At 42.0% G+C, this 25,086-nt stretch overlaps 1 protein-coding gene and 1 long non-coding RNA gene across 2 annotated transcripts in view; both read left to right on the forward strand.

The window, feature by feature from the left end:
- The window catches only part of Sptlc2 (serine palmitoyltransferase long chain base subunit 2), a 102,127-nt gene extending 82,507 nt beyond the window's left edge, over positions 1-19,620 (forward strand). The window contains exons 10-12 of the mRNA XM_042692556.1: positions 12,037-12,172; positions 15,797-15,926; positions 19,206-19,620. Coding sequence (XP_042548490.1) covers positions 12,037-12,172; positions 15,797-15,926; positions 19,206-19,325 — 386 coding nt within the window. The 3' untranslated portion in view covers positions 19,326-19,620. The remainder of the gene's footprint in view (positions 1-12,036; positions 12,173-15,796; positions 15,927-19,205) is intronic.
- A 2,970-nt stretch (positions 19,621-22,590) lies between these two features.
- Positions 22,591-24,816, forward strand: LOC122118675. Its single transcript, XR_006149431.1, has 2 exons — positions 22,591-23,331; positions 23,362-24,816. It is a non-coding gene; the product is annotated as an uncharacterized LOC122118675 (long non-coding RNA).
- The last annotated feature ends 270 nt before the right edge of the window (positions 24,817-25,086 follow it).

The raw sequence follows: 25,086 nt of genomic DNA on the forward strand, positions 1-25,086 counted from the left end.
GTAGCTAGGCTTTTAGCTGTGAGCCACTGATGCCCAGCAGATAATGACTTTTGAAATAGGCATTCTGTTAAGTGCTTGTACATGCATTATGCATTATGTCATATTCTTAAAACTACCTATCTTCAATCTCATTTTGCAGATGAGGAAACTGGATTCAGAATTTGAATTGACCAAAACCAGAATACACTGGTAGTCTGATTTCAGAATCAGAAATACTAGCAAAAGCCTCCAGTGGAGCTAAGAATGAAGCAGAAAAACAGTATAATTATTAGTCCCTCCTTCCCTTTCTCTTTCTCCTACTTTATATTACATTCAATTTGACTTCAGGTTTAAAAATTATCTTCCTGCATTTTTCAGTGCCTTAACCCATGCCTGTTAGTTGTATTGAGTCATCTTCAGAAAGGGAGGGAGGGCATCTACTTGTCTCCAGTAGTCACACTTGCAAAGGTCTTTCGCTTCATGAGGATGATGCTTAGTTGGTGTGGTAGTGGAGATGGTCTCAGTTGGAGAATAAGGAAACTGGTTAAAGCTAGCTTCAGAAAAGTAGCATGGTTGCCAGTCACCAGAGGCTCACTCTTATAATTTTATCTACCCAGGAGGCTGAGATCTGAGGATAATGATTCAAAGGTAGCCTGTGCCGAAAAATTTGAGACTTACATACAATTAACTAGCAGAAAAGGTGGACTGATTGCATGATTCAAGGGGTAGCATGCCAGCCATAATTTAAAACAAAACAAACAAAAAAATCCCGAAGCACCAGTTGCCAGTGGCTCACACCTATTATCCTAGCTACTCAGGAGACTTGAGATCTGAGGATTGCAGTTTGAAGCCAACCCAGGCAAGAAAGTCTTTGAAACTCTTACCTCCAGTTAACTACCAGAAAACTGGAAGTGGCACTGTGGCTCAAAGCACTAGCACGCTAGCCTTGAGTAAAAAAGCTCAGGGAAAACATCCAGGCCCTGAGTTCAAGCCCCACACCCAACCAAAGAGAAAAAAAAAAATGAGGAAGCTAAGGCAATAAGGAAAAAGATCAAGTCACCTACCCATGTCACATAGCTGCTAAGTGGTGGAGCCAGAATATTTACTCTAATGTTTGCAGTATAATATAGTTAATTGAGCTCTGTCATTTCAGTTTGAGTACATACTAGGGTCTTCATTTTCTTCTGTGAGTCTATGCTAAATTTAACACTTAGTGTAATCCTGATTAAGATCTTGTCAATCTTCTGTGTTAGGTCCTCGGAGGGCTCCTATACCATATAGTCAGTTCAGACCCCAGAGACCCTGCTGATCTGACCACACTGACCTCCTCTATCCCTGTTTCAAGCTAGAGCTGCCAGTGTGCTTTCAGTTCGGACCTCAGCACCTTGACTGAATGAGGTCTTCAGTGAAGCACCCCTTTGTTGTTTATCCCCCACAGTGGGATTAGGCCCTGTTCTGGCAGGAGACCTGGTGATAGTACTCACCGCAGTATATTCAGGACCAGTTCGGCATCTGTCACATAGCGGACACTCAGGGAGTGTTGAATACCACTGGCTCCTCACCACACAATTTCTCAGTGGATTTCCTGGGGAAAGTTGTGCCTTTGGAATAACCACTGTGATCCTGCCTCTCTGGCTCCTGTATATCCAGGAAACACATACTAAAAGAAACGTTTTATAACTTAATGTTATATACAAGATCCTTGTTTTTTAATTAGCTTTATGCCAGAAGCATGGCTCAACAGTGAGACACAAGCTTAGCAAGTACAAGGCCCTGATTTCAAACCCCAAGACTGATCCCCAACGTGAGTTTTATCTTAAAAGTTAAGAGTTTATTGAGGCTTTCTAAAGTCGAAATTCAATTTCTTTGGTATTTTTAAGTTTCTCTAAAAAAATCTTGGAGCTTATTCACAACTGTATTGCATTATTTCATTTAATGCTTATTTGGGAACCTACTTAATATAAACTTGTCATCTTTCTCAAAATAAACTTGTCATCTTTCTCAAAAATGAGCACTTCTAGCCAGGGGCCAATGACTCAGGCCTGGAATCCTAGCTACTCAGGAGGCTAAATCTGAGGATTGTGGTTTGAAGCCAGCTTGGGCAAAAAAATCCATGATATTCTTATTTCCATTTAATCTCTAAAAAGCGAGAAATACAGCTGTGGCTGAAGTGGTAGAGTGCTAGCCTAGAACAAAAAAGGGATAGGGATAGTGCCCAGACCCTGAGTTCAAGCCCTAGTGTGTGACACACACACACACACCCACACACACCACTTCTGTTTTTTTTTGCCTTGAGACAGAATCTCACCATGTAGTACAGGCTGGCCTCAAACTCCTGTCCAAGTGCTGAGATTACAGGTATGCACCACCACAATACCCAGTTTGAGCATTTTGTCTTTAAGTGATATTATTGAATCTGATGAAACATTTTATTATATGAAATAAATAATATGAAATGAAAAGACTTATATGTTCTACTGAGACTTATACATGCTTGTATTTATCCGTAAGAGAAAGAAACAACAGAAGAGCTCAAAGTTCAGCTGGTTTTCTCTAGGGTTTGGAAAACCTCAAAGATGGGAGTGTTTTTTGTTACTTGATGTATCAAATCTTAAACCTTCGCTTGCCTAGCCCTCTGCCCCTTTCTTGGAAGAAGTAAAAGTTATTTTTGGAAATCTGATTTCCTGAATAAGCAGAGTCAAGAATCCCAACAATTCTTACTATTAGAGGATATGCTTGCACATGTGAAGAATGTCTTGTTTACCTAAGGTTTACCCGCAAGCTCAGCCTTCCTAAACTATCTTCCTGCGTGACTTCCCTGCTCAGCTTCACCCTTTTATGGGGAGTTCAATGGGTGTTTTTCCTGAGCAGTGACCACATCATTCACATCTTCATATTCCAGTCATCTAGAGAGCAATTTCAGGAGGCTGCGCACACACACACACACACACACACATACATACACACACACACACACATGTACGTTACTCACACGGAGTTGTTTAAGCTTTTACAATCTGAAGTTGACCCTTTTTCAGTAGACATGAATCATTGGTTCTTGTTTTAGTACTACAAAGGTGTCCTTTTAACTTTTTCTTTGCTGATTACAATTTCAGTTATACTGTCCCACCACTCCCCTGCAAGGCAGTCTGAACCAGTTTGTTGTATTAAGTTACTAATTCTTCGTGCCAGCCTTCCATCAGCCTCTCCCTCTTGGCAGAGTATACATAAGAAAAACTTACTAGTAAGATACCCCCGTCATTATGAGAATGAAAGATGAACAGATAGGAAGTACATTTTTATGGCCAGTATTGTCTGATCTGTGCATCATTCATAAGATTGTTTTAAAAGAGAAAAGGGGAAAGAAAAGAAGAGCCAGCCCTTTGTGTTTTCATTTCCTGCCTGAAGACAAGGGCTTTAAGTCTGAAGTGCTGTTTTTATAACACTTCCTCTGTCTTACAAGTTCTTGGAACACCCAGCACCAAAAACTTTCAAGTTTTTTCAGGTTTGTGTTAAGCAACAAAGAATAAGAGAAGAGTGCTTGAGCCCGCAGCTGTAAGATTCAGTTGGTTCTGTTTGTTGCTTTCTTAAAATAAAAGGATAACTATTAAATTATAGTTGGCTATGTTCAGGAATATGAATAGAGAGATTAGTTAACCTCAATCCCAGGTGTGTGTGTGTGTGTGTGTGTGTGTGTGTGTGTGTGTGTGTGTGTGTGTGTAAGAGCAAGCGAGAAAGAGACAGAGAGATTTTAGGTGATTTTCCAAGTGCCTAACTTTTTTATTTAATTTTTATTGCATTAGTGATATTTATATAGTAAACATTATAGTTCTTGAGTATACCATCACATGAACATATATCCCATCCAGACCACAGAGCAGAGTAGAACATTTCCAGTCTCCAGAAGTTTCCCAGACTGCCTCTTCTCATTTTATTCTCCCTTGCAGGAAATAACCAGTAGTGTTTTCTTTTTCTTTCTTTTTTTTTTAACTGGAATTTGAACTCAGAGCCTTGTGCTTCCTAGGCAGGTGCTCTACCACTTAAGCCATGCTTTCAGCCCTTTGTAATTTCATTATTTTTCAAATAGGATCTTGGTTTTTGCCCAGATTGGCCTTGACTTCAGTCCCTCTGTTAGGTTTCCTATCCAGCTGGGATGATGACAGGGGTACCACTGTGCTCAGCTTTTTATTGGTTGACAGGTCTTTTTTTTTTTTTTTGGGTCCGGTAGAGGGCCTGAACTCTGGGCCTGGGCACTGTCCCTCAGCTATTCAGCTCAAGGATAATGCTCTACCACTTGAGCCACAGTGCCACTTCCGGCTTTTTTTTTTCGGCTTATGTGGTGCTGAGGAATCGAACCCAGGGCCTCATGCATGCAAGGCAAGCGCTCTACCACTGAGCCACCTTCCCAGCCCTGATTGACAGGTCTTTTTGCCCATGCTGACCTTAAACTGTGATCTTCCTGATGTCAGCTTGCCAAGTAGCTAGGGTTACAGGTTTGAACCAATACACAGATGATGCTGGAACAACTGGATCTTCACATGTGGAAGTATGAAATTATACTCCTGTCTTCTAGCATACATAAAATATTATCGGCTGGTGTCAGTGGCTCACAATTGTAATCCTAGCTACTCTGAAGGCTGAGATCTGAGGATTGAGGTTTGAAGCCAGTTTGAGCAGGAAAGTCTTTCTTTTTTTTTTTTTTGCCAGTCCTGGGTCTTGAACTCAGGGCCTGGTCACTATCCCTGAGCTCTTTTTGCTCAAGGCTAGCACTCTACCACTTTGAGTCACAGCACTACTTCCAGTTTGCTAGTGGTTAATTAGAGATAAGAGTCTAATGGAATTTCCTGCCCGGGCTGGCTTTGAACCACAGTACTTAGAACTCAGCCTTCTAAGTAAGATTGCAGGCATGAGCCACTGGCACCTGGCTGAAATTCTTACTTCCAGTTAACCACCAAAAAAAATCCAGAAGTGGAACTGTGAGTCAGTTGCTAGAGTGCTAACCATGAGCAAAAAAGCTCAGGGACCGAACCCAGGGCCCATCACCAAAATTGTCGTCGTCATCATCGTCATCATCAAGGCCAGGCATGATGGCTCATGCTTGAAATCCTAGCTACTAGGGAGGTAGAGATAGTCAGGATTGGTTTGAGGCCAATCTAGGCAAAAAGTCAGGCCCCCCATTTCAACCAACAATCTGGCAGCTTGGCATGGTGGTATACAGTAAGAAGATTGCAGTCGGGCTGGGAAGTTGGCTCAGTGGTAGAGTGCTTGCCTTGCATGCATGAGGCCCTGGGTTCGATTCCTCAGCACCACATAAGCAGAAAAAGCTGGAAGTGGCACTGTGGCTCAAGTGGTAGAGTGCTAGCCTTGAGCTGAAGAGCTGAGGGACAGCGCCCAGGCCTAGAGTTCAGGCCCATAATAGACAAAAACAAAAATAAAACAAAAAACCAGAGACCCTGGCCTTGACCTTCTTTTAAAAAAAAGAAGAGGGGTCTGGGAAAGTGGCTCAGTGGTAGAGTGCTTGCCTCACATGCATAAGGCCCTAAGTTCAATTCCTCAGTACCACATAAGCAGAAAAATCTGGAAGTGGTACTGTGGCTCAAGTGGTAGAGTGCTAGCCTTGAGCTGAAGAGCTCAGGGATAGCATCCAGGCCCAGAGTAAAGAAAAAAGAAGATTGCAGACAAGCTGTCCTAGGCAGAGGGAAGAAGGGGAAAATGAGTTACTGATATGATACGTAAAAGCATGATGCAGCTTATGTGTTCAGCACAAAAAGAATTTGAAATTTTCTTAACCCAGGTTTACTTGTTCTTCTGAGAACATTTGAGATTTTCTACCATTTGTATTATTTACTGTAACATCAGTATTACTGCAACAATTTGTTCACACCTGATTCCTCCTTCATATATGCCCAGGATATTTACAGCTGAAAAAAGACTTGAGCTGTCCTCAGATCAGAATTAGCAATAGTGGGATTAATGCAGGATAATGCCAAGTTAAGTGAAATATTCCTCCATTTGCTTATGGTAGATAGACAGTAGCATCTATCAGGAAGTAAGACAGGTTAGTAGTTGACTGGATAACATTTAGAGATGTGCTACTGAAGCAAAATATAATTTCCCCCAATTAGGAATTAACTTTTCTCCCAAAAGGCAAGGAAACAAACATTTATTGAGCCTGGCACTGTACTTGGTATTTACATACATTTTTTTTGCCCTAAAGGGACTCAGTGCTAAGAGCTTCCATAATTCCTATGATATCAGCCTTTGACAACATAGTTTTCATGTGCTTCGACTTATCTGGTATTATCCACTTGTTAAAAAAAAAGTCTTTAAGGAATAAATTCTATATTTTTACATTTCAGTGGACACACATTCTTAACATAGATGGAGGAAATATTGAGGGTACTAAAGTTTACTTCTGCTATCAGTAGAGTATATACTTTGTCATGTTCTGGTGCACAATGTCTTGGAAAAGAGTTTAATTTTGTTTTTTGAAAGAAAAACCACAGGAGTAAAATGTGTAATTTTTCTCTTCTCATTATAATCCAACCAAAGTAAAATATTAGAAAGAACAAACTTCCAAACAGTAAAACTAAGACCTATGGCATAAATAAAGATGGACAGTTAAATCTCAAGCATAAAATACTAAATAAAAGATAGGAAGTTGAGGCCATCTTTGGCAAAAAGTTCACCAGGAAACACCTCTCCCACCCCCCACTCTTAACCAATTGAAAGCTGAGCATACTGGTAGACATCTATACAGGAGACATAGTGTGTGTCTATAGACACTATACAGAAGGCATAAATTGGAAAATCCTGGTCCAAGCTGGACCAGACCTAAAACTGAGACCCTGTTTGATGAATAAGGAAAAGCTCAGTACTGGTGAGAAAGTCCTCACACCTGTAATCCTAATTAGAAAATCATGGTTCAAGGCCAGCCCAGGCAGAAAAGTTTGATAGACTCCATCTCCAAAATTGGCTTGGCTAAAGCAAACTTGAGGGCCTAAGGTCCTCAGTACCCATCAAAAGAAAGAAAGAAAGAAGAAAAGAATTTGAGGACTAAAAGGTTTCTACTCTCTGAGGAATTAACTGCACACATTTACTTTTCTCTATCTCTTTCATGCTGAGCTATTTTATAGTTAGAGGTTCTAAAAATGGCTTTATCCTAACAAACCATAGTAAAGAAGTTCAAAAGGACAGCCACACAGTGAGGTTCATTTGTAAAGTTCAAGACAATCAGTACAGGGTTTTTTTCTCAGTTGTTTTTATGTTTTTTATTACCCTTAAAGATTTATGTTTGAAATGGAGAAAGAATCTGGACCCCTTAGACCCATCTGTGTTCTTTCTGAAGCAAGAATGAAAACCTTAAGAGTTCTTTTTTTGTTATTCTTTTTTGATTTTTTGTATGTGGGGGGAGATTTTTTTTTTTAAGCAGTGCTAAACTGAGACCAGATATTTCCTTCAATTTTAAGAAAACTCCTTAGAGCCAGACACTGGTGTATCATTTCTGTTGTAAGCTCATCTACTTAGGAAGCTGTGATCTGTTCAATGCCAGCCTAGGAAGAAAAGTCCATGAAACTCCCATTAAAAAAAAAAAAAGACTATTAAAGCCAGGCGCTAGTGGCTCATGCCTGTAATCCTAGCTATTCAGGAGGCTAAGATCTGAAGGATCACAGTTCAAAACCAGCCTGGGCCGGGAAGTTTGTGAGACTCCTCTCCATTTGACCACCAGAAAACCAGAAGCGGTGTTGTGGCTCAAGTGGTGGAGCTCTCACCTTGAGCTGAAGAGCTAAGGGACAGCGCCCAGGCCCAGAGTTCAAGCCCCATGACCAACAGAAACAAACAAAAATAACCATCAAGGGGCTGGGAATGTGGCTTAGTGGTAGAGTGCTTGACTTAGCATGCATGAAGCCCTGGGTTCCATTCCTCAGTACCACATAAACAGAAAAAGCTGGAAGTAGCACTGTGGCTCAAGTGGTAGAGTGCTAGCCTTAAGCTCAGGGACAATGCCCAGTCCCTGAGTTTAAGCCCCAGGACAAAACAAAACAAAAAACACAGCAAAAAGTTAGGCTGGCCAGTGCCAGCCTGTAATCCTAGCTACTCAGGAGGTTGAGATCTGAGGATTGAGGTTCAAAGCCAGCCCAGGCAGGAAAGTTTGTGAGACTCTTTTTTTTTTTTTTTGGTCGGTCGTGGGGCTTGAACTCTGGGCCTGGGCGCTGTCCCTCAGCTCTTCAGCTCAAAGCGAGCGCTCTACCACTTGAGCTACAGCGCCACTTCTGGTTTTCTGGTGGTTTATTGGAGATAGGAGTCTCACGGTCTCTCCTGGGACCTGCGTTCAAGTCCCACAACCAACAAATAAAAAGAAAAGAAAAAAAATTAATAGAGTGATCATAGGAAAAGTTAAGGTCTTTTTCTTTTTCTTTCTTGTTTTTTTCCAGTCCTGGGACTTGAACTCAAGTGTGGGCATTTAATCCCTGAGCTTTGTTCATGGCTAGTGCTCTACCACTTGAGCCATAGTGCCACTTCCTGCTTTTTGCTGGTTAACTGGAAATAAGAGTCTCTTGCAGGGCTGGGAATGTGCTTTAGTGGTAAAGTGATTGCCTAACATGCATGAAGCCCTGGGTTCAATTCTTCAATACTACATAAACGGAAGTGGCACTGTGGCTCAGGTGGTAGACCTTGAGCACAGGACAGGCTCAGGGACAGAGCCTAGGCCTGAGTTTAAGCCCCAGGACCAGCCAAAAAAAAAAAAGACTCTCTCATACTTTCCTGCCTGAATTGGCTTTGAACTGCACTCCTCAGACTGCAGCCTACAAAGCAGCTAGGATTATGTGTATGAGCACCAGCACCTGAATTAAGGTCTTAACATGTATTTTTTTCTTAATATCCTTAGAATGAAATAATATTTATTGGAGCTGGGAAGGTGGCTCAGTAGTAGAGTGCTTGCCTTGCATGCATGAGGCCCTGGGTTCAATTCCTCAGCACCACATAAACAGAAAAAAGCCAGAAGTGGTGCTGTGGTTCAAGTGGTAGAGCGCTAGCCTTGAGCTAAAGAGGACAGCACCCAGGCCCAGAGATCAAGCCCCACGACTGACAAAAAAAAAAATTAAAAAAATAATATTTATTAACTGAGGCTAGTTGATCTCAATCTCTGGTAAGAGGGCTTAACAGGGTTATGATATGAAAAAGATAATGAGTACAGTAACAAATTATATATAATATGCAGTGTGTGGGAGAGGAAAGGAGTGCAGAGTCCATTTTGAGCATCTGTAGACGCTCCATTTTGAGCTTTTTGAAGAGTGATGATCTTCATAGAAATGAAAGGAAGTTACCAGGGGCTGAGGAAAGATCTGTTAGTAAAACAGGAGACAAAGTAATTCCTGGCACTCACATAGAGTTCAGAATAGTATGTATTTCTCCCACCAAAATGCAAAGACTTTCTAGAAAATATACCCAACAGAGTCATCAGAAAAGGATCTCCTTAGTGGAACTAAAGTAATCCTAGATTAAAATTTTCCCCTAGGGTAGGGGAAAACTGTAAGATTTATTAAAACTCAGTGTTACACAACTTAAAATTGGTGAATTTTATTATTGTATGTAAATAGTATCATTAAGACTGGTTATAAAAATTTGAATAAGCCTCAGGCCCAGCAAAAAGAAAATAAAGGAAAGAAGGAAGGAAGTAGGAAGGGAGAGAAAGAAAGAGATTAAAGACTGCTCAGAGCCATAAAGACTGCTCAGAGCCAGGCGCCGGTGGCTCACGCCTGTAATCCTAGCTACTCAGGAGGCTGAGATCTGAGGATCACAGTTCAAAGCCAGACCGGACAGGAAACTCCATGAGACTCTTATCTCCAATAAACCACTAGAAAAACCGGAAGTGGCATTGTAGCTCAAGTGATAGAGCGCTCGCCTTGAGCTGAAGAGCTGAGGGAAAGCGCTCAGGCCCTGAGTTCAAACCCCACAACCTACAAAAAAAAAAAAAGACTGCTCAGCTTTTTATGTATAGCAGGCAGGTAAATTGATTTGTTAATTTCTTTGAATTGTATCCTACCAGTCCTGGGCCCTGTCCTTGAGATATTTTTTGCTCAAGGATAGCACTCTGCCACTTGAGCCACAGCCTCTACTTCCAGATTTTAGTGGTTAATTGGGGATAAAAATCTCACAGGTAGGAATGGTAAGAAAAATGTCATTGTGTTCAATGTATACTCTGTAAAAAAAATGAACTGTATAACTTGTAGATAGGGACAGGAGAGGGGAAATTGGAGAGAAGGAAGAAAGAGAAGAACATTGATTAAGAAACATTGTGGTCATAATTTGCTTTATGGAATTGTAAGCACTTTGTACAACTACTTAATAAAAAGGAGTTTTACAAAAGGGAATGAAGGAAAATGACACTACAATTGTTAAATGGAGACAGCATTCTTTTTTTTTTTTTTTTTTTGGGTCCGGTCGTGGGGCCTGAACTCTGGGCCTGGGCGCTGTCCCTCAGCTCTTCAGCTCAAGGCTAGCACTCTACCACTTGAGCCACAGAGCCACTTCTGGCTTTTTTTTTTTTTTTCTTTTTGCTTATGTGGTGCTGAGGAATCGAACCCAGGGCCTCAGGCATGCAAGGCAAGCGCTCTACCACTGAGCCATCTTCCCAGCCCCATTCTTTTTTTTTTTTTTTTTTTTTTAAGCTTCATTTAAATTTCAAAAGGAAAGTCTCAGACTTTGTTGCCTGGGCTGGCTTTGAACTGTGATCCTTTAGATCTCAGCCTCCTGAGTAGCTAGAATTATAGGTGTGAGCCACTGGCACCAGGCTTCATGCTTGGATTTTTAAAATATGAAATTGCTAACTTTCTAATATCTGTGAGAAAATTACTCCATTTTTTTATTTGTAGTTTTGGCTAAGAAAGACCACAAAATAGTTTGCAAGCTCATCTTTTGAACAAACTGGCTTGTTCTATAAAACAGAACAATTTGTTTAGATGTCAGTTCATAGATTGAGCTAACAAATTGGCTAAATATTTAGCTACTAGAGAAACATTCATTTTAATTTGTGTTTTCGGGAAGATGAACAAAATAGGGTTAAAATGCATTATTACAGGGGCTGTGAAGGTGGCTCAGTGGTAAAGTGCTTTGCCTTGCATGCATGAGGCTCTGGGTTCAATTCCTTACTACCACATAAGCAGAAAAAGCCGGCAGTGATGCTGTGGCTCAAGTGGCCTTGAGCTGAAGAGCTGTGGGACAGTGCCCAAGCCCAGAGTTCAGGTCCCATGACTGACCAAAAAAAAAAGTCATTATAGTCATTATTACTGCCTGGTAAGTTTGAAGAAAACAGTAATAAAAAGTACAGATTTTTAAAATACATAATTTGATATCATTATTAAGGAGTTACACAGAGGGGTTACCATTTCACATTTCAGGTAATGCATATATTTCTCTTTTAGACAATGTCACCCCTTCCTTCAGTTTCCCCTAGTTTCCTCTTCTCATCCCTGCCTACAAGTCACATAGTTTATTTTCCACATAGTGTATATTAACTATCATGAAAAAAGCAAAGATTTTAAAAGGGAAATTTATGAGGCTAAAATGCCTTTTCCTCTGGCTTACATGTAGAAATATTCTGAGCATGAGCCGGGCACCGGTGCTCACGCCCGTAATCCTAGCTACTCAGGACCTGGCTGAGATCTGAGGAGGGCAGGAAAGTCCGTGAAACTCATCTTCAATAAACCACCAGAAAACTGGGAGTGGCACTGTGGCTCAAGTGGTAGAGCGCTCACCTTGAGCTGAAGAGCTGAGGGACAGAACACCCAGCCCAGAGTTCAAGCACCACTACCGACAAAAAAAAAAAAAAAAAATGCTGTCAGTAGCTAGAATGACTGAATTGAAAAACAAAAACATAAGCCATGTTTATTTGTATTTGTATTACATTCAATTTACTATGGGAAAATAGTTTTTGTTGGAGGAGACAAAATGGAGGCCTGATTAGACAGAAAAGATAGAAGAGAGGTAGCAGTTACCTCTTTTCCTACACCTTTTTCTTTAGTATTTTGTTTTCTTTTCCCCCCAATTTTCCAGGCAAAGAGTGTGTGCAGCAGTTAGCTGAGAACACGAGGTATTTCAGGAGACGCCTGAAGGAAATGGGCTTCATCATCTATGGAAATGAAGATTCCCCGGTGGTGCCTCTGATGCTCTACATGCCAGCCAAAATTGGGTGCGTTTAATTGTGGGTCACAGACTGGTCTCTCTTCAGACTGCAGCACCTGTGGTATGAGACTTGGGCTTCAGTATTTTGCTAAGGAAAATTGACTTATCCTAGTTGTGTTGATCTTTGTTTGTTAGATAACTGGATTCCAAGTTGCAAAATATTAACTTGTTATTCTTCCATTAAACAAACATTTGAATTGAATGCATTGAATATACACTCTTTTAAGGGCTTGGGATAGCTCAGTGAACAAACTACACAAACTCCTATTTTTTTTTTGGAGCTTACAGTTGGGGGACAAGAGTCAGATGAACAAATATGCATGGTATATAATAGAATGCCAGAAGGTGGAAAAATAGAGCAGGCTCTAGGATAGACGGCATCTCATGGCGGGCAGGTAGCAAGCTGTGTGGAAGAGTGTGTGAGGAAGGATGGATCTCCGCAAAGGGAGGAAGAGGCTCAGAGCCAGCATTTGGCGACAGAGCATCTATGCAGAGGCCACATGCAGGAACACGTTACACTGGGGAGCTGAAGGGCCCTCTGCACCAGACGCTCTTGGATACTTACAGGTGTGCTAATTATACCACAGCAGCTTTCTTGTGCGAGGCTACATAAGGGAGGGCCTTGTCCTGGGATATCTTCCAGTGGACTTAAGAAGTCCTCTCATATAATGAAATCCAAAGACATTTGAAAACCAAATGAATTTTATATATATATATATATATATATATATATATATATATATATATATGTATATATATATATATATTATATATTATATATGTGCAGAACTGCCCAAGTTATAGAATAAAGGAATGATCATGCTTAAGTATAGCTTCAATTAAAAAAATGGTTCTTTTTTAAATTGGGGTTTTAATTTTGCTGGGCTTTTTTGTTTGTCTTAGCTTGGCTTTTGTTGTTGTTTGGTTGTTTGGTTGATTTTGTGGCAAATCTTGTTATGTTTCTCAGGCTGGTCTCAATTTCCTGAGCTCAAGAGGTTCTTCTACCTCAGCCTCCCAAGCGCTAAAAGTACATGCTTTTGGGTTTTTTTGTGTGTGTGGTTTTGTTTTGTCATTAAGAGATTGAATTCAGGACAAGTGTTCTACCAAATGAGCAACAGCCCAATCCAAGGCACTTCTTTTTTTCTTTTTGCCAGTCCTGGGGCTTGAACTCAGGGCCTGGTTGCTGTCCCTAAGCTGCTTTTGCTCATGGCTAGTACCCTACCACTTGAGGCACAGTGCCACTTCTGGCTTTTTCTATGTATGTGGTACTGAGGAATTGAACCCAAGGTTTCATGCATGCTAGGTACGCACTCTACCATTAAGCCACACTCCCAGCCCAAGGTACTTCTTTTTGATGAGTCATTTTTTGGTATTTGCTCCTGTCCTGGGGCTTGAACTCAGAGCCTGGGCACTGTCCCTGATCTTTTTTCCTCAAGGCTACTATCATACTACTTGAGCCACAGCTTCATTTTCGCTTTATGGTGGTAATTGGAGCTAAGTCTCAGACTTTCTGCCCAGACTGGCTTCAAACCATGATTCTCAGATCTCAGCCTCCTGAGAAGCTAGGATTGCCAATAAGAGCCACTGGCACCAGGCTCTGCTGAATTCATTTTAAGCTGAATCTTAAATATGAAATTGGATAAGGACCATTTCGCAAGTTTGAGAACAGTTAGGGCTCGGAATATGTCTTAGTTGTAGAGTGCTTGACTTAGCATGCCTGAAGCCCTGGGTTGGATTCCTTAGTAACCATAGAAACAGAAAAGGCTGGAAGTGGCACTGTGGCTCAAGTGGTAGAATGATAGCCTTGAGCAAGCTCAGGGACAGTGCCCAGGCCCTGAGTTCATGCCCCAGGACTGGCTAAATAAATAAAAGAACAAATATATTTTTATTGACACTTATACCCACCATAGCCCATATCACTCAAAGAGAATAGGGAAGAGTCCAGAAGTACAGGGGAAGAAGTGCTCTCAGAGAAGAAAGCTCAGTTTTCAACACCAAATCATGGGGCAGTTGGCAATTCGGCCTCCGGAGGAAGTAGTGGAGACTTCCTTATTTTTCTTTCAATGGAGATATCATACACTGGAGGATTATCAGATCTGGAGGATTTAGAGGACTGTGTCTAATCTGTCTACACAAGCAAAAGTGACAGTGTACATGATAGTTACGAAGCAGGGAGGGAGAGGAAGAATTGGAGTGAAGCACTCAGTGTTCAGGAAGAGGCACTGCTCAGCGGGTGCTGACACAGGAGAAGTGCACAGCGACGTGCTAGTACTGGGAGATTAGGAACAGACTGGCTTTTATTTCCTAACAAATGCTGCAAACAAATGAAGCAAAAAGTAGAAAAGAAAGAAGGTAGATCAATAAGAAAAGACAAAACAACATAATTTGGCAAGCAAAAATTAAAAGAAAGTTAGAATTGGTTGTTTAGTCAAGATTCAGATGCACACTAAGGCCATAGACAAGATACAGATGTGGAGTAAGACCACAAAACAGCTGGCTTCGGGCGAAGTTTCTTGTTGAACATGAATTGCATAGTCTGGGTAATCAGCTGAAACCAGAATGCCAGCTGGCCTGGCAAAGATCAAGAGCAACCTGTGTCCTAAAGGCAGCTTTCCTGTCAAGTCAGTCAGAGAAATGCCCGGTCCGGAGCCAGGGAGCCATCCTGACGTGGCTCACAGTGGTAGTAAATACCCATGTTACACAAATCCTCTGTCCTCAGACCTTAAGTTGTTTTTTGTTTTGAGGTCAGCAGTTTTTACTCAGGTTCCTTGTGTAGCCTCTGAATCATATAGTAAATTTCATGAACACTTTTTTTTCTTCTTTCTGTGGTGCTGTGGATTGAATCCAAGGCTTTGCTCATGCTAAGCAAGCATTTTACCACTTGAGTTGCACTCCTATACCTGGGTTGTATTTTTATCGTTTTTGGTGGTGTGGGGCTTTGAACTCGGGGCCCAAAGCTTGCTAGGCACTAGGCACTCCACGCTTGAGCAACACCAGCCCTTTTTGTTGGCTGGTTTTTAGTTATTTTTCAAGCTCAGGGCCAGCCATTATACATACGGCAGTCCTCCTACCTGTAGCCACCCACATACCTGAGATCAAAAGTATATGCCACCACATCCAACTTGTTGATTGAGATAGGGTCTCCCTAACCTTTTGCCCAATTTGACCTCAGCTCTCCTAATCTCCACCTCCAAAGTTGGTAGAGTAACAGGCATGGCACGAGTCACCATACACAACCTATTTTGTTTTTGACTTGGGTTCTTGCCTACTATCTTTGCCAATGCTGGCTTTAAACTTGCAATTTTCCTGCCCTGTCTTCCCAAGTAGTTAGGATTATAGAGGTGTACATCACCATACCTGGCTGAAGACACTTTTTAAGGCTATAATCATAAATCACTTTAGGGAAATAGCATTAAAATTTGTCTCCACCAATTCCTTCACAGTAGTAAAGGAGAAAAGACCATCATAAGACTGAATGGTTTTAACTTTAGATTTCAGAGAACACTTGTATTAGAAGCTATCAATGTCTCTATCACCAAGAGATTAAATCACTTGGGACAGGAAGTCATTGTAATTGTACCACATGCTTTATTAACTTTCTGCTTTCTTTTCCTTGGTTTCCCCTTCACAGAGCCTTCGGACGGGAGATGCTGAAGCGGAACATTGGTGTAGTGGTGGTGGGATTTCCTGCTACCCCCATTATTGAGTCAAGAGCCAGGTTTTGCCTATCTGCAGCTCATACCAAAGAAATACTTGATACGGTAAGTCATTTAACTTTAGTATAACTATGTCAATACTAAAAGGAGCTGTATATCAATTGAAATTAATCAGCATTGAAACTGCCATTCTTTGAGCACTGAAGATCCTTGCTTTTAAGACAGAGCAGAGGTACACAATGCATCAACAGACAATTACAGACTCAGAGGCATCACCCACCAAACCAGTGTCAGAGCTCTGGAGAAAATCTATCAGCTTCATTTTTGTTATATTTTGTTTTTTGAGTTTTCTACATAGCCCAGGCTAACCTGGAACTCACTATGTAGCCCAGACTGGCTTTGAACTATCTTCCTACTTCTTCCCCTGGTTCCTGAGAGCTGAGATTATAGGAGTATGCTACCATGCATAGCTCCAGTTCGTTCTGTGCCATTCTCTCCCTGGTTATGGATTCTGCAGCTATAGAGCTCTCTTTCTACTCCAGCTCTTTATAAACTTGCTTTTATATGTTATGTCTGTAACATTTTCTTTCTTGAGCCTTCTCTCTTCCTTGACTGGCTGTTACTTTCTTTTTTTTTTTTGGGTCCGGTTGTGGGGCCTGAACTCTGGGCCTGAGCTCTGTCCCTCAGCTCTTCAGCTCAAGGCTAGCGCTCTACCACTGGAGCCACAGCACCACTTCGGCTTTTTTTCTTTTTGCTTATGTGGTGCTGAGGAATCAAACCCAGGGCCTCAGGCATGCAAGGCAAGCACTCTACCACTGAGCCACCTTCCCAGCCCGGCTGTTACTTTCTTGTCATCTCTGCACATAAAGAAATGATCAGGCCATTCCCAAACCTCTTGCTGGATGTTTCTTTGGAATCTGATTCATAAATACTTCACACCAAGAATGATGTGTAATAGCTATTATTTCCATTGGACTTTTTCTGGGCCTTTTTACTCGGCCTGCTTACTCATAGCTGCTGCTCTACCATAACCCCAGCCTGGCTTTTTGCTGGCTATTTTGGAGATAGAGTCTCATGTACTTTTCTGCTTGAGTTGGTCTCAAACCTCTAGATCCTCCAGATCTCAGCCTCCTGAGCAGCTAGGATGATAGGTATGGCCATCTGTCATGTGGAATTTTAAATTAATAAATCCTGTATCAGAGATTAGGGGACTAAGGTTAATGTTTGTTTGGTTTTTTTTTTGGGGGGGGGGTCTGGTCGTGGGGCCTGGACTCTGGGCCTGCTTGCTGCCCTCAGCTCTTCAGCTCAAGGCTAGCACTCTACCACTTGAGCCACAGCGCCATGTCCAGCTTTTTCTGCTTATGTGGTGCTGAGGAATTGAACCCAGGGCCTCATGCATGCAAGGCAAGTGCTCTACCACTGAGCCCCTTCCCAACCCAGGTTAATGTTTTTTTGTTTTTTTTTTTCCAGCTAGTATTCAGGCTTAAGTTGGTTCCACATGGAGTTTTCAATTATCCATCTCAATAGCACCACTGCTCTTACAGCATACTGAGGTCCAGCTCTTCTGGAATGAAGAATATTTTACTTATATTAAGATGCATAAGGAATGTTATTGGTAGTTTTTTTTCTCCTTTCTTCAAACACTAACTTTAAAATATATATATATTAATTATTATATTGTTATTATTAAGGTATTGTACAGAGTAGTTACCATTTTAAGTAATGAGTTCAGGACAATGTCACCCCTTCCTTCCCTTTTCCCTAGTTTCCCTCTCCCATCCCTGCCCACAAACTACATAGTTCATGTTCCACATAGTATATACTGAATACTATGACTGCATTTATTTATCCTTCCTCCCTCCCTTTCTATCTCTCTCCTTTGCTCTGCCCCAGAAAGGAAAAAAAAAAGGAAGAAAGGCAAAAACAGACAATAATACTAACAACAACAAAAAACTCATGTTTCCATTTCCTGGAATTCATTTCAATGAATGGCATTTTAAATGTTCAGAGGAGTTGGGTTCCTCCTCTAAGAGTATCTTCCTTTAGTCTCACTGTGTGTGAATGCCTAGAGTCCTCTATAAGTTATCATGTCCAGTTATAGTTTGGATCTAGCTTCCACATATGAGAGAAAACATGCACCGTTTATCTCTCTGAGCTTGGCTTACCTCACTTAACATGATTTGTTCTAGTTCCATTCATTTCCCTGCAAATGACACAATATTCTTTCTAATGGATGAGTAAAATTCCTTTGCAAACACTGATTTTTTTAATTAAAGAACAGGAAAACATGTCTTTGAACTGGTAACCAATTCAGAAATATGAGGTGAGCATTTTTGTATGGAATTGTAGAAATGTGATTGCCAAGTTTTTCTTTGATAATGCTGGGGGTTGAACTCAGAACTTCTTTCATGACTGGTTCCTTACCATCTGAGCCAGGCCTCCAGCCTTGCTTTTTGCCGTTGTTGTTGTTTTTTTTTGTTGTTGTTGGTTATGGGGCTTGAACTCTGGGTCTGGGTGCTGTCCGTCAGCTCTTCAGCTCAAGGCGAGCCCTCTACCACTTGAGCTACAGTGTCACTTCTGGTTTTCTAGTGGTTTATTGGAGACAGGAGTCTCACCGTCTTTCCTGCCCGGGCTGGCTTTGAACCAAGATCCTCAGATCTCAGCCTCCTGAGTAGCTAGAATTACAGGCGTAAGCCACCGACGCCCGGCTTGCGGTTCATTTTTTTTTTTTTTTTTTTTTTTTTGTCGGTCGTGGGGCTTGAACTCTGGGCCTGGGCGCTGTCCCTCAGCTCTTCAGCTCAAGGCGAGCGCTCTACCACTTGAGCTACAGCGCCACTTCCGGTTTTCTGGTGGTTTATTGGAGATAGGAGTCTCACAGTCTTTCCTGCCCGGGCTGGCTTTGAACCGCAATCCTCAGATCTCAGCCTCCTGAGTAGCTAGGATTACAGGCGTGAGCCACCAGCGCCCGGCTTTGGGTTCATTTTTAAGATAGATTCTCATAAACTTTTTTCTGCTTATGGTAGCCTAGAACCATGATCCCTACACTGTCTGCCTCCCAAGCACCTAGGATTATATGAGTGAGCCATTAGTGCCTGGCAACATTGAACAAGTCTGTGCAATGTTAGGGAGACTTGGGGAGCCACACTCCAGCAGCATCTTCCCTTTTACTTTGATAAATTAGACCCTTTATCCTGCATCCTGGCTACTGATACAACCCATTAGTCTTGACTGGCCTGTGGCTTTGGACAGAAGCAGCGTTTTCTACACCTGCATGAAGTCTGATCTGAGTACATGACACCAACAAATGACCTGGCTAAAAAAGTTTGAACCCAATAAAGCATCAGGCAGCCCAGAGTGACCTCTGTCTTGCCTCCTACATTTTAGGCTTTAAAGGAGATAGATGAAGTTGGGGACCTGCTGCAGCTGAAGTATTCCCGTCATCGGTTGGTGCCTCTTCTAGACCGGCCCTTTGATGAGACTACGTATGAGGAGACAGAAGACTGAGCCTTTCTGGTGCTCCCTGAAGGGACTTTCCCAACCCGGACAGTGTGTGGCCTTTCTGAGCCAGTTCCAGGATCACACTTCCACGACCACCTCACATGAAGGACATTTCCTCAACTACTGAAGGTGGCCACCTCCACTCTAATGGCGTTTTGTAAATAGTAAAACAAAAAAACAAAAAACAAAAGAAAAAAACACACACAAAACCCAACTGCTTCACACCCTTCCTTTGCTGATTCTCACCTTTAAAAAAAAAAAAAGAGGTGACTTTGGCCATTAAAACAATTTTATTTTATAATCATTCTACTTGTGAACTCACCCTGACCCCAGCCTGTTTGGCTAAGTGCACAGGCAGTCCCCACTCCAGACACCGCGTGGGCGTGCTCATCAGGACCCACTGCTGGCCCTGGCCCTCTTCCTAGGGAGCAAGTGCCTTCTGCTTCCTGTCCCTCCACCCGCCTCAGGGCTCAAGGCTGCCTGGCCTGGAATCCTTCCTTAACCAGTCAAGTAATCAGCCAAAGTACTTTTTTCCCCCTGTACTCTTATGTTATCTTTTAAGAAAAGCGGTAAAGGGTAGCAATGCTAAAAGACTGGTGTAACTCCTGGGCCAGGAACCTCCCAAGACTTTGGTCTTACTTCATGTTTTGTTCTGTCACAAAACAATTTCTTCCTTCACTGTCACGTACTTTATAGACGCAAAGTCTAGGCTTGTCCCAAACTACAACCCAGATACCTCCTGCTTCCTACTTAAAACTTACGCATTTAAAAGCACCCAAATCCTACCCTGGTCAGATAGCTCACCTTCCAGAGTTATCATTCAGGGTTAAAGCCACTCTGTAGGTAACAGGCTGTCCTAGGGTGAGGGGCAGGGCACTGGGGAGAATGTCTATGGTTGGGTTTCTTGACATTCTCTGGCTGGGTCCAGATTTAAGATTTAACCTGACAAAGAAGAATGTCTGTCAGTTGGCTCATAAATCACTTATGTTCCTATTTTCAGGATTAAAGTTACTAACAGCCCTTGGGAAGCTCACTCACAGTACTCTTCTGAATGCTAATTCTTCTATTCTTGATGTCCTAAGACCATTGTAACCTGACATCTGGACCACAGTTCTCCACGTTTCTAGTATACATACACGTGTACATACATATTTGTATATATAGATAGACACACATTTCTTTGTGAAAAATTCTGGTCACCTATCTCCTCCTTAAACTGGAATCTCTTCTGTTTTGACTCTGTTTTCATGGTAAAGGAACTTATTCACAATGCTTTATATTGCTTGACCAAAGAACGTATTTGAAGATCACCATTTTAAATTCTTGGTTTTCCTTTTCACCAAAGCTTAAATGAAGAGAACTTTTGGCATTCTTGTATCCAAGAGCAACTTGTCTTTTTAGTAACTATCAAGTATTATAGGGGCAGGGCTAGGAGCAGAATGAAAGGACTGTTTGGAAGTGGTTTTACACGTGTGTCTGTCTTCTGAAATTGTTCTTTTGGTTAGTGAAGATTCCCAATTCAGATCCTCCTGGGCATCATGTCTACATTAGTGCAGGCATGTGCAGTATAGCTCTTTGTGTAAAGTTTTCTTTTCGTTCTCTGCATATCAGTTCTCCATGGTCACTCTCAGCATCTCAAAGCTCTAAGCCCTTGAGATAGTCATAGATTTCATACCATTTCTTTTGTTGTTGTTGTTAGTTGTGGGACTTGAACTCAGGACCTGGATGCTGTCCCTGAGCTCTTTTGCTCAAAACTAGAATCTAGTGCTTTGAGCCATAGCACCACTTCCAGTTTTCTGGTGATTAATTGGAGATAAGAATTTTATTGGGTACTGGGAAGGTGGCTCCGTGGTAGCGTGCTTGTCTTGCATGCATGAGGCCCTGGGTTCGATTCCTCAGCACCACATAAGCAAAAAGAAAAAAGCAGGAAGTGGTGCTGTGGCTCAAGTGGCAGAGCGCTAGCCTTGAGCTGAAGAGCTGAGGGACAGTGCCCAGGCCCAGAGTTCAGGCCCCACGACCGGACCCCCCCCACCAAAAAAAAAAAAGTTTTATGGACTTTGCTGCCCCAGCTGGCTTTGAACCATGATCCTCAGAGCTCAGCCTCCTGAGTAGATAGGATTACAGGTGTGAGTCACCAACACCTGACTCATAATTTTTTTAAGGAACAGAAAAGGCAAATGAAAGAACCGCAGAGAGATAGAGACTATGCTTAGCATGTGGTACCTAAGTCCTGTGAACTCAAGTGCATCGCTGGTCTGCCTTATACATCCAGTTCCCTCCTGTACAACCTACTACAATGCCAGCTTGTTTTGGCACTGTAGTTACTATTTAATGGTGTAGGGACAGGGCTTATAAAATTCAGACTACAAGCAGTTACCAAGCAGTTACGGTATACCTACTAGTCTTTTTATTATGGTTTGTATAAAGACACTGCAAATTAAGTTGCCAGTATGGGCATTTTAAACTCTTATTTTAATTGTTGGTGTGGTTATTTCAGGATAAATAGTTAAGTTTCAAATTTATTTTGAAGAGCCAAAACTCCAACCATCTATTCAGGACCCCTGCATTTTCTAGAAGACCAGATATTGTGTATAGGTTATTCATGGCTAGTTATCTATGCCTGGGACTAGAATTTAAACCTAGAGTCCAAGTTATAGCATAGATGTCGTCATTTGTCTTGAGTTCTTGGGGAAATACACACATAGAGAAGTATAGTCACTGGGAGTGAGGAGAAAGGTAGGATATAGGAATACTGTTTAGTACAGAGTATACAATGACCTGACTCCTAGCCTGAAGGGATTCAAACAGGTGTCAATTAACCATTCCTTCCAAGGTTGATCACTGAAGTCAGCCAATAGAGGTGTGACTAATCCTTATGCTTCTTCCATCCTTTTTTATTTGGCATGGCTATTACTCATTTCAGGCTTACCAGACCTATTTCAACAGGTCACATCAGAAGCTAGGAAATGTATAGCTAGAAGACATAGATAAAGCATCAGGAGCAATTTCTCCAACCATCTCTATTTTAAAAGCTTTTACCTAGCAGGATGACTGCGTAGCACTTTTTACAACCTTTTTTTTTTAATCCCTTTAAGTCTCCAGAACCCTTAAGTTACTCCCTCCCTCCTCCCTGCTCTGAATCAGGGTTTGAACTCAAGACCTTGCACTTATTTGTCTTGCTTGCTCAGCTGGCACTCTACCCCTTAACCTACACCTCTGGCCCAGCTTTTTGCTGGTTATTTTTGAAATCTGGACTCTTCTGCCCAGCCTGGTTTCAAACTAGGATCCTCAGATCTCAGCCTTCGGTGCAGCTAGGATTACACATGGGAGCCACCAGCACCTGCCTATCTGTCACACATAATCACAGAAGATGAACAGGGACATGTTACACAAACACTAAGGTCTTTGTGTTTGCCCCAGTCTCCTTTCAGAGACCAAGAAGTTGAGCATTCTCACAGTGACTTGTCTCTGCAATCCCTTCCTTCTTCATTGGGCCTTGCTATAATTTGCAGTTCTTGGCAAGGCAGGGGGTGGGAGGGTGGTTTTTTTTCTTCAAGTCTAGCTCCAGAGAAAACTGGCATTTGTTGGAGATAACTGTCTCAGACAACCTGGTTCTCCTTTTGCAGTCAGCCATACATTTCAGTAAGAAATTTCAGAGAACCTTACTGCTTCCCTTCTTAATTAAGGGGGTCCAGGATCTAAGTTTCTCATAACTGATACCATCTAGCTAAATTATCTAGTGTATATTATGCGCTGCTTCCTACATACTAGTAGAAAACAAGAGGAAAAATGGCTTCCTTGGAGAGATTTTCTTCTCAGAGAAATGGAAAAATGATTATATCTTCTACTACTTCCCTATTTTTATTCTTTTTCAAATCAGTGAAGAAAATCTAGCTAATTTTTACTTTGTAAGAATCTATAACATTGTAGCAAAACTACCTAGAAAAACCTAAATGCCAACTGTTCTGTGGTGTTAAGAATTGCTATGAGCCGGGTGTGGTGGAGTCTGCCTGTATTTCCAGCACTCAGGAGGCTGAGATAGTTGGATTCTCAGTTCATAGCCAGCCTGGGCTGCATTGCTATGACCTAAATCTCAAGGTGCCTTTCCACTCCTAGTGTTCTTGGTTTTCATGTCTATCTGTATTAATTGTATGGTTAGAGTTTAGTTTTTCCTTTCTGACTACCTAGACTTAGAAAGATTAAGAACTGTTGAGTGTTTCACACAGGTCCAGATTGTGAAGAAAGAAGTATGAAAATCAAGGATTTCTCTTGGTTATAACTGAGAATCTATAGATTTTTTTCAGCCTCAGATCTTATAGGTCCCTGCTATCTACTTAACTAGAAGTTCAGAGGCAGCTGCCATCTTAATCCAGTAAGCCAGCTAATCAAAATACCCTTCATGTGGACAAGCTTGCCCCTTCTTCTCCTCTGCTTTATCCACATGAAATGTGGGCTCTGGCTGCTAGCATAGTGCTGTGTGTCCAGCCAGATAGCCCAGTCAGAAGCCTAGCTCACCACCACCACTACCACACAGCAGACATATGAAACCCCTTTGCTTTACTTCTACGTAAAATCTTTTTGTTGTTTCCAGTGTCTTCTGTTTTCCACACAGTTTTTTGCCATAGATTGAGTCTTTCCTAAGGGAGAATCAAAGGGAGCCAGTATCCACTGCAAGTGATTCTTCTTGTCTTCTTTGGTGAAGCTGGATACTTCACATTCACCGTCCACCCAAGGGTGGCTTGGGTTGACATGGAGCTGTGGACAAAGTTTTGTTTACGATATAGGACACATGATAAGTGGCCTTAAACTGTTATTCTTTCTGGTATGATGAATCACAACAAACTGACCGTAAAGAATGCAGTGACTCTCATGCTGCAGTTCCTGTCCTTAGTGAAGCCGTACCTGAAGCTCTGTTCTGTCGGGGCTATGATGGACAGGTTGAATGAAAGGTACAAAGAAGGGCCATGCCACGAAGTGCTTCCAGGTGCAGGTCTGCTTCATTGCCATTGTGTGGCTGAGTGAGTTCGTCCATGCATGGGGAGACTCCACTCACGCTCTGCCTTTTCCATCACAGTTGACAGGTTTCCTATGCAAAGCTTGGTTGCTTAGCCTAGGCCAGTCCTAGCTGGGGCATGCCACCAACTAAGGTGGAGTGGTAGTGACTTGTCTTCATCCTGAACCTTGTTAGCCCAGGATCATTTCTGAGTGGTTGGGGTTGGTGAGAGCTACCAGTCACCATGTCAGTCCACCCAGCATTCCCATGGTCTTGATGATCCCTCTCTGTCTAAAAGCAGTTAACGAGAAAAGGGGAGGAGAAGGAGCGGTGCTCGGGGAGAACTGACCCATGCTCTGTTGTTGGTTCATATTTTCCCATTGACCAAGTTACTGTAAACTGGAATCCGCCAGGAGTGCTGTGATGATGCCCTCTTTCCATTGTAATGGCCTAAATCTGGGGGTGTGAGAGAAGGGGAAGTGTAAATAAAAACTTTTAATTTTAGTAATGTGTTAAAATGTCACTCTTTCTCCCTAATCTTTCACCATTTTGCTGGGTAATGACTTTGTTGATTTTTCTATTGGATGATGGTGCTGCTGTACACTGCTGCCTCGGGTAGGTCTTAGCAGTGTGGAGAGTGCACTTGAAGAACTAAATGGGACCTACTTGAGATGACGAATCATTTCACGCAAGTATCATTTTGCCCTAATATTCAGATAGATATTTCTGCCTATATTCATTCAGTCACCAAATACTGAGTGCTAGCAGGCACCA

Source organism: Dipodomys spectabilis, unplaced genomic scaffold, assembly GCF_019054845.1.
Source record: "Dipodomys spectabilis isolate Male_0828 unplaced genomic scaffold, ASM1905484v1 ptg000157l, whole genome shotgun sequence".
In the NCBI taxonomy this organism is placed as follows: Eukaryota; Metazoa; Chordata; class Mammalia; order Rodentia; family Heteromyidae; genus Dipodomys; species Dipodomys spectabilis.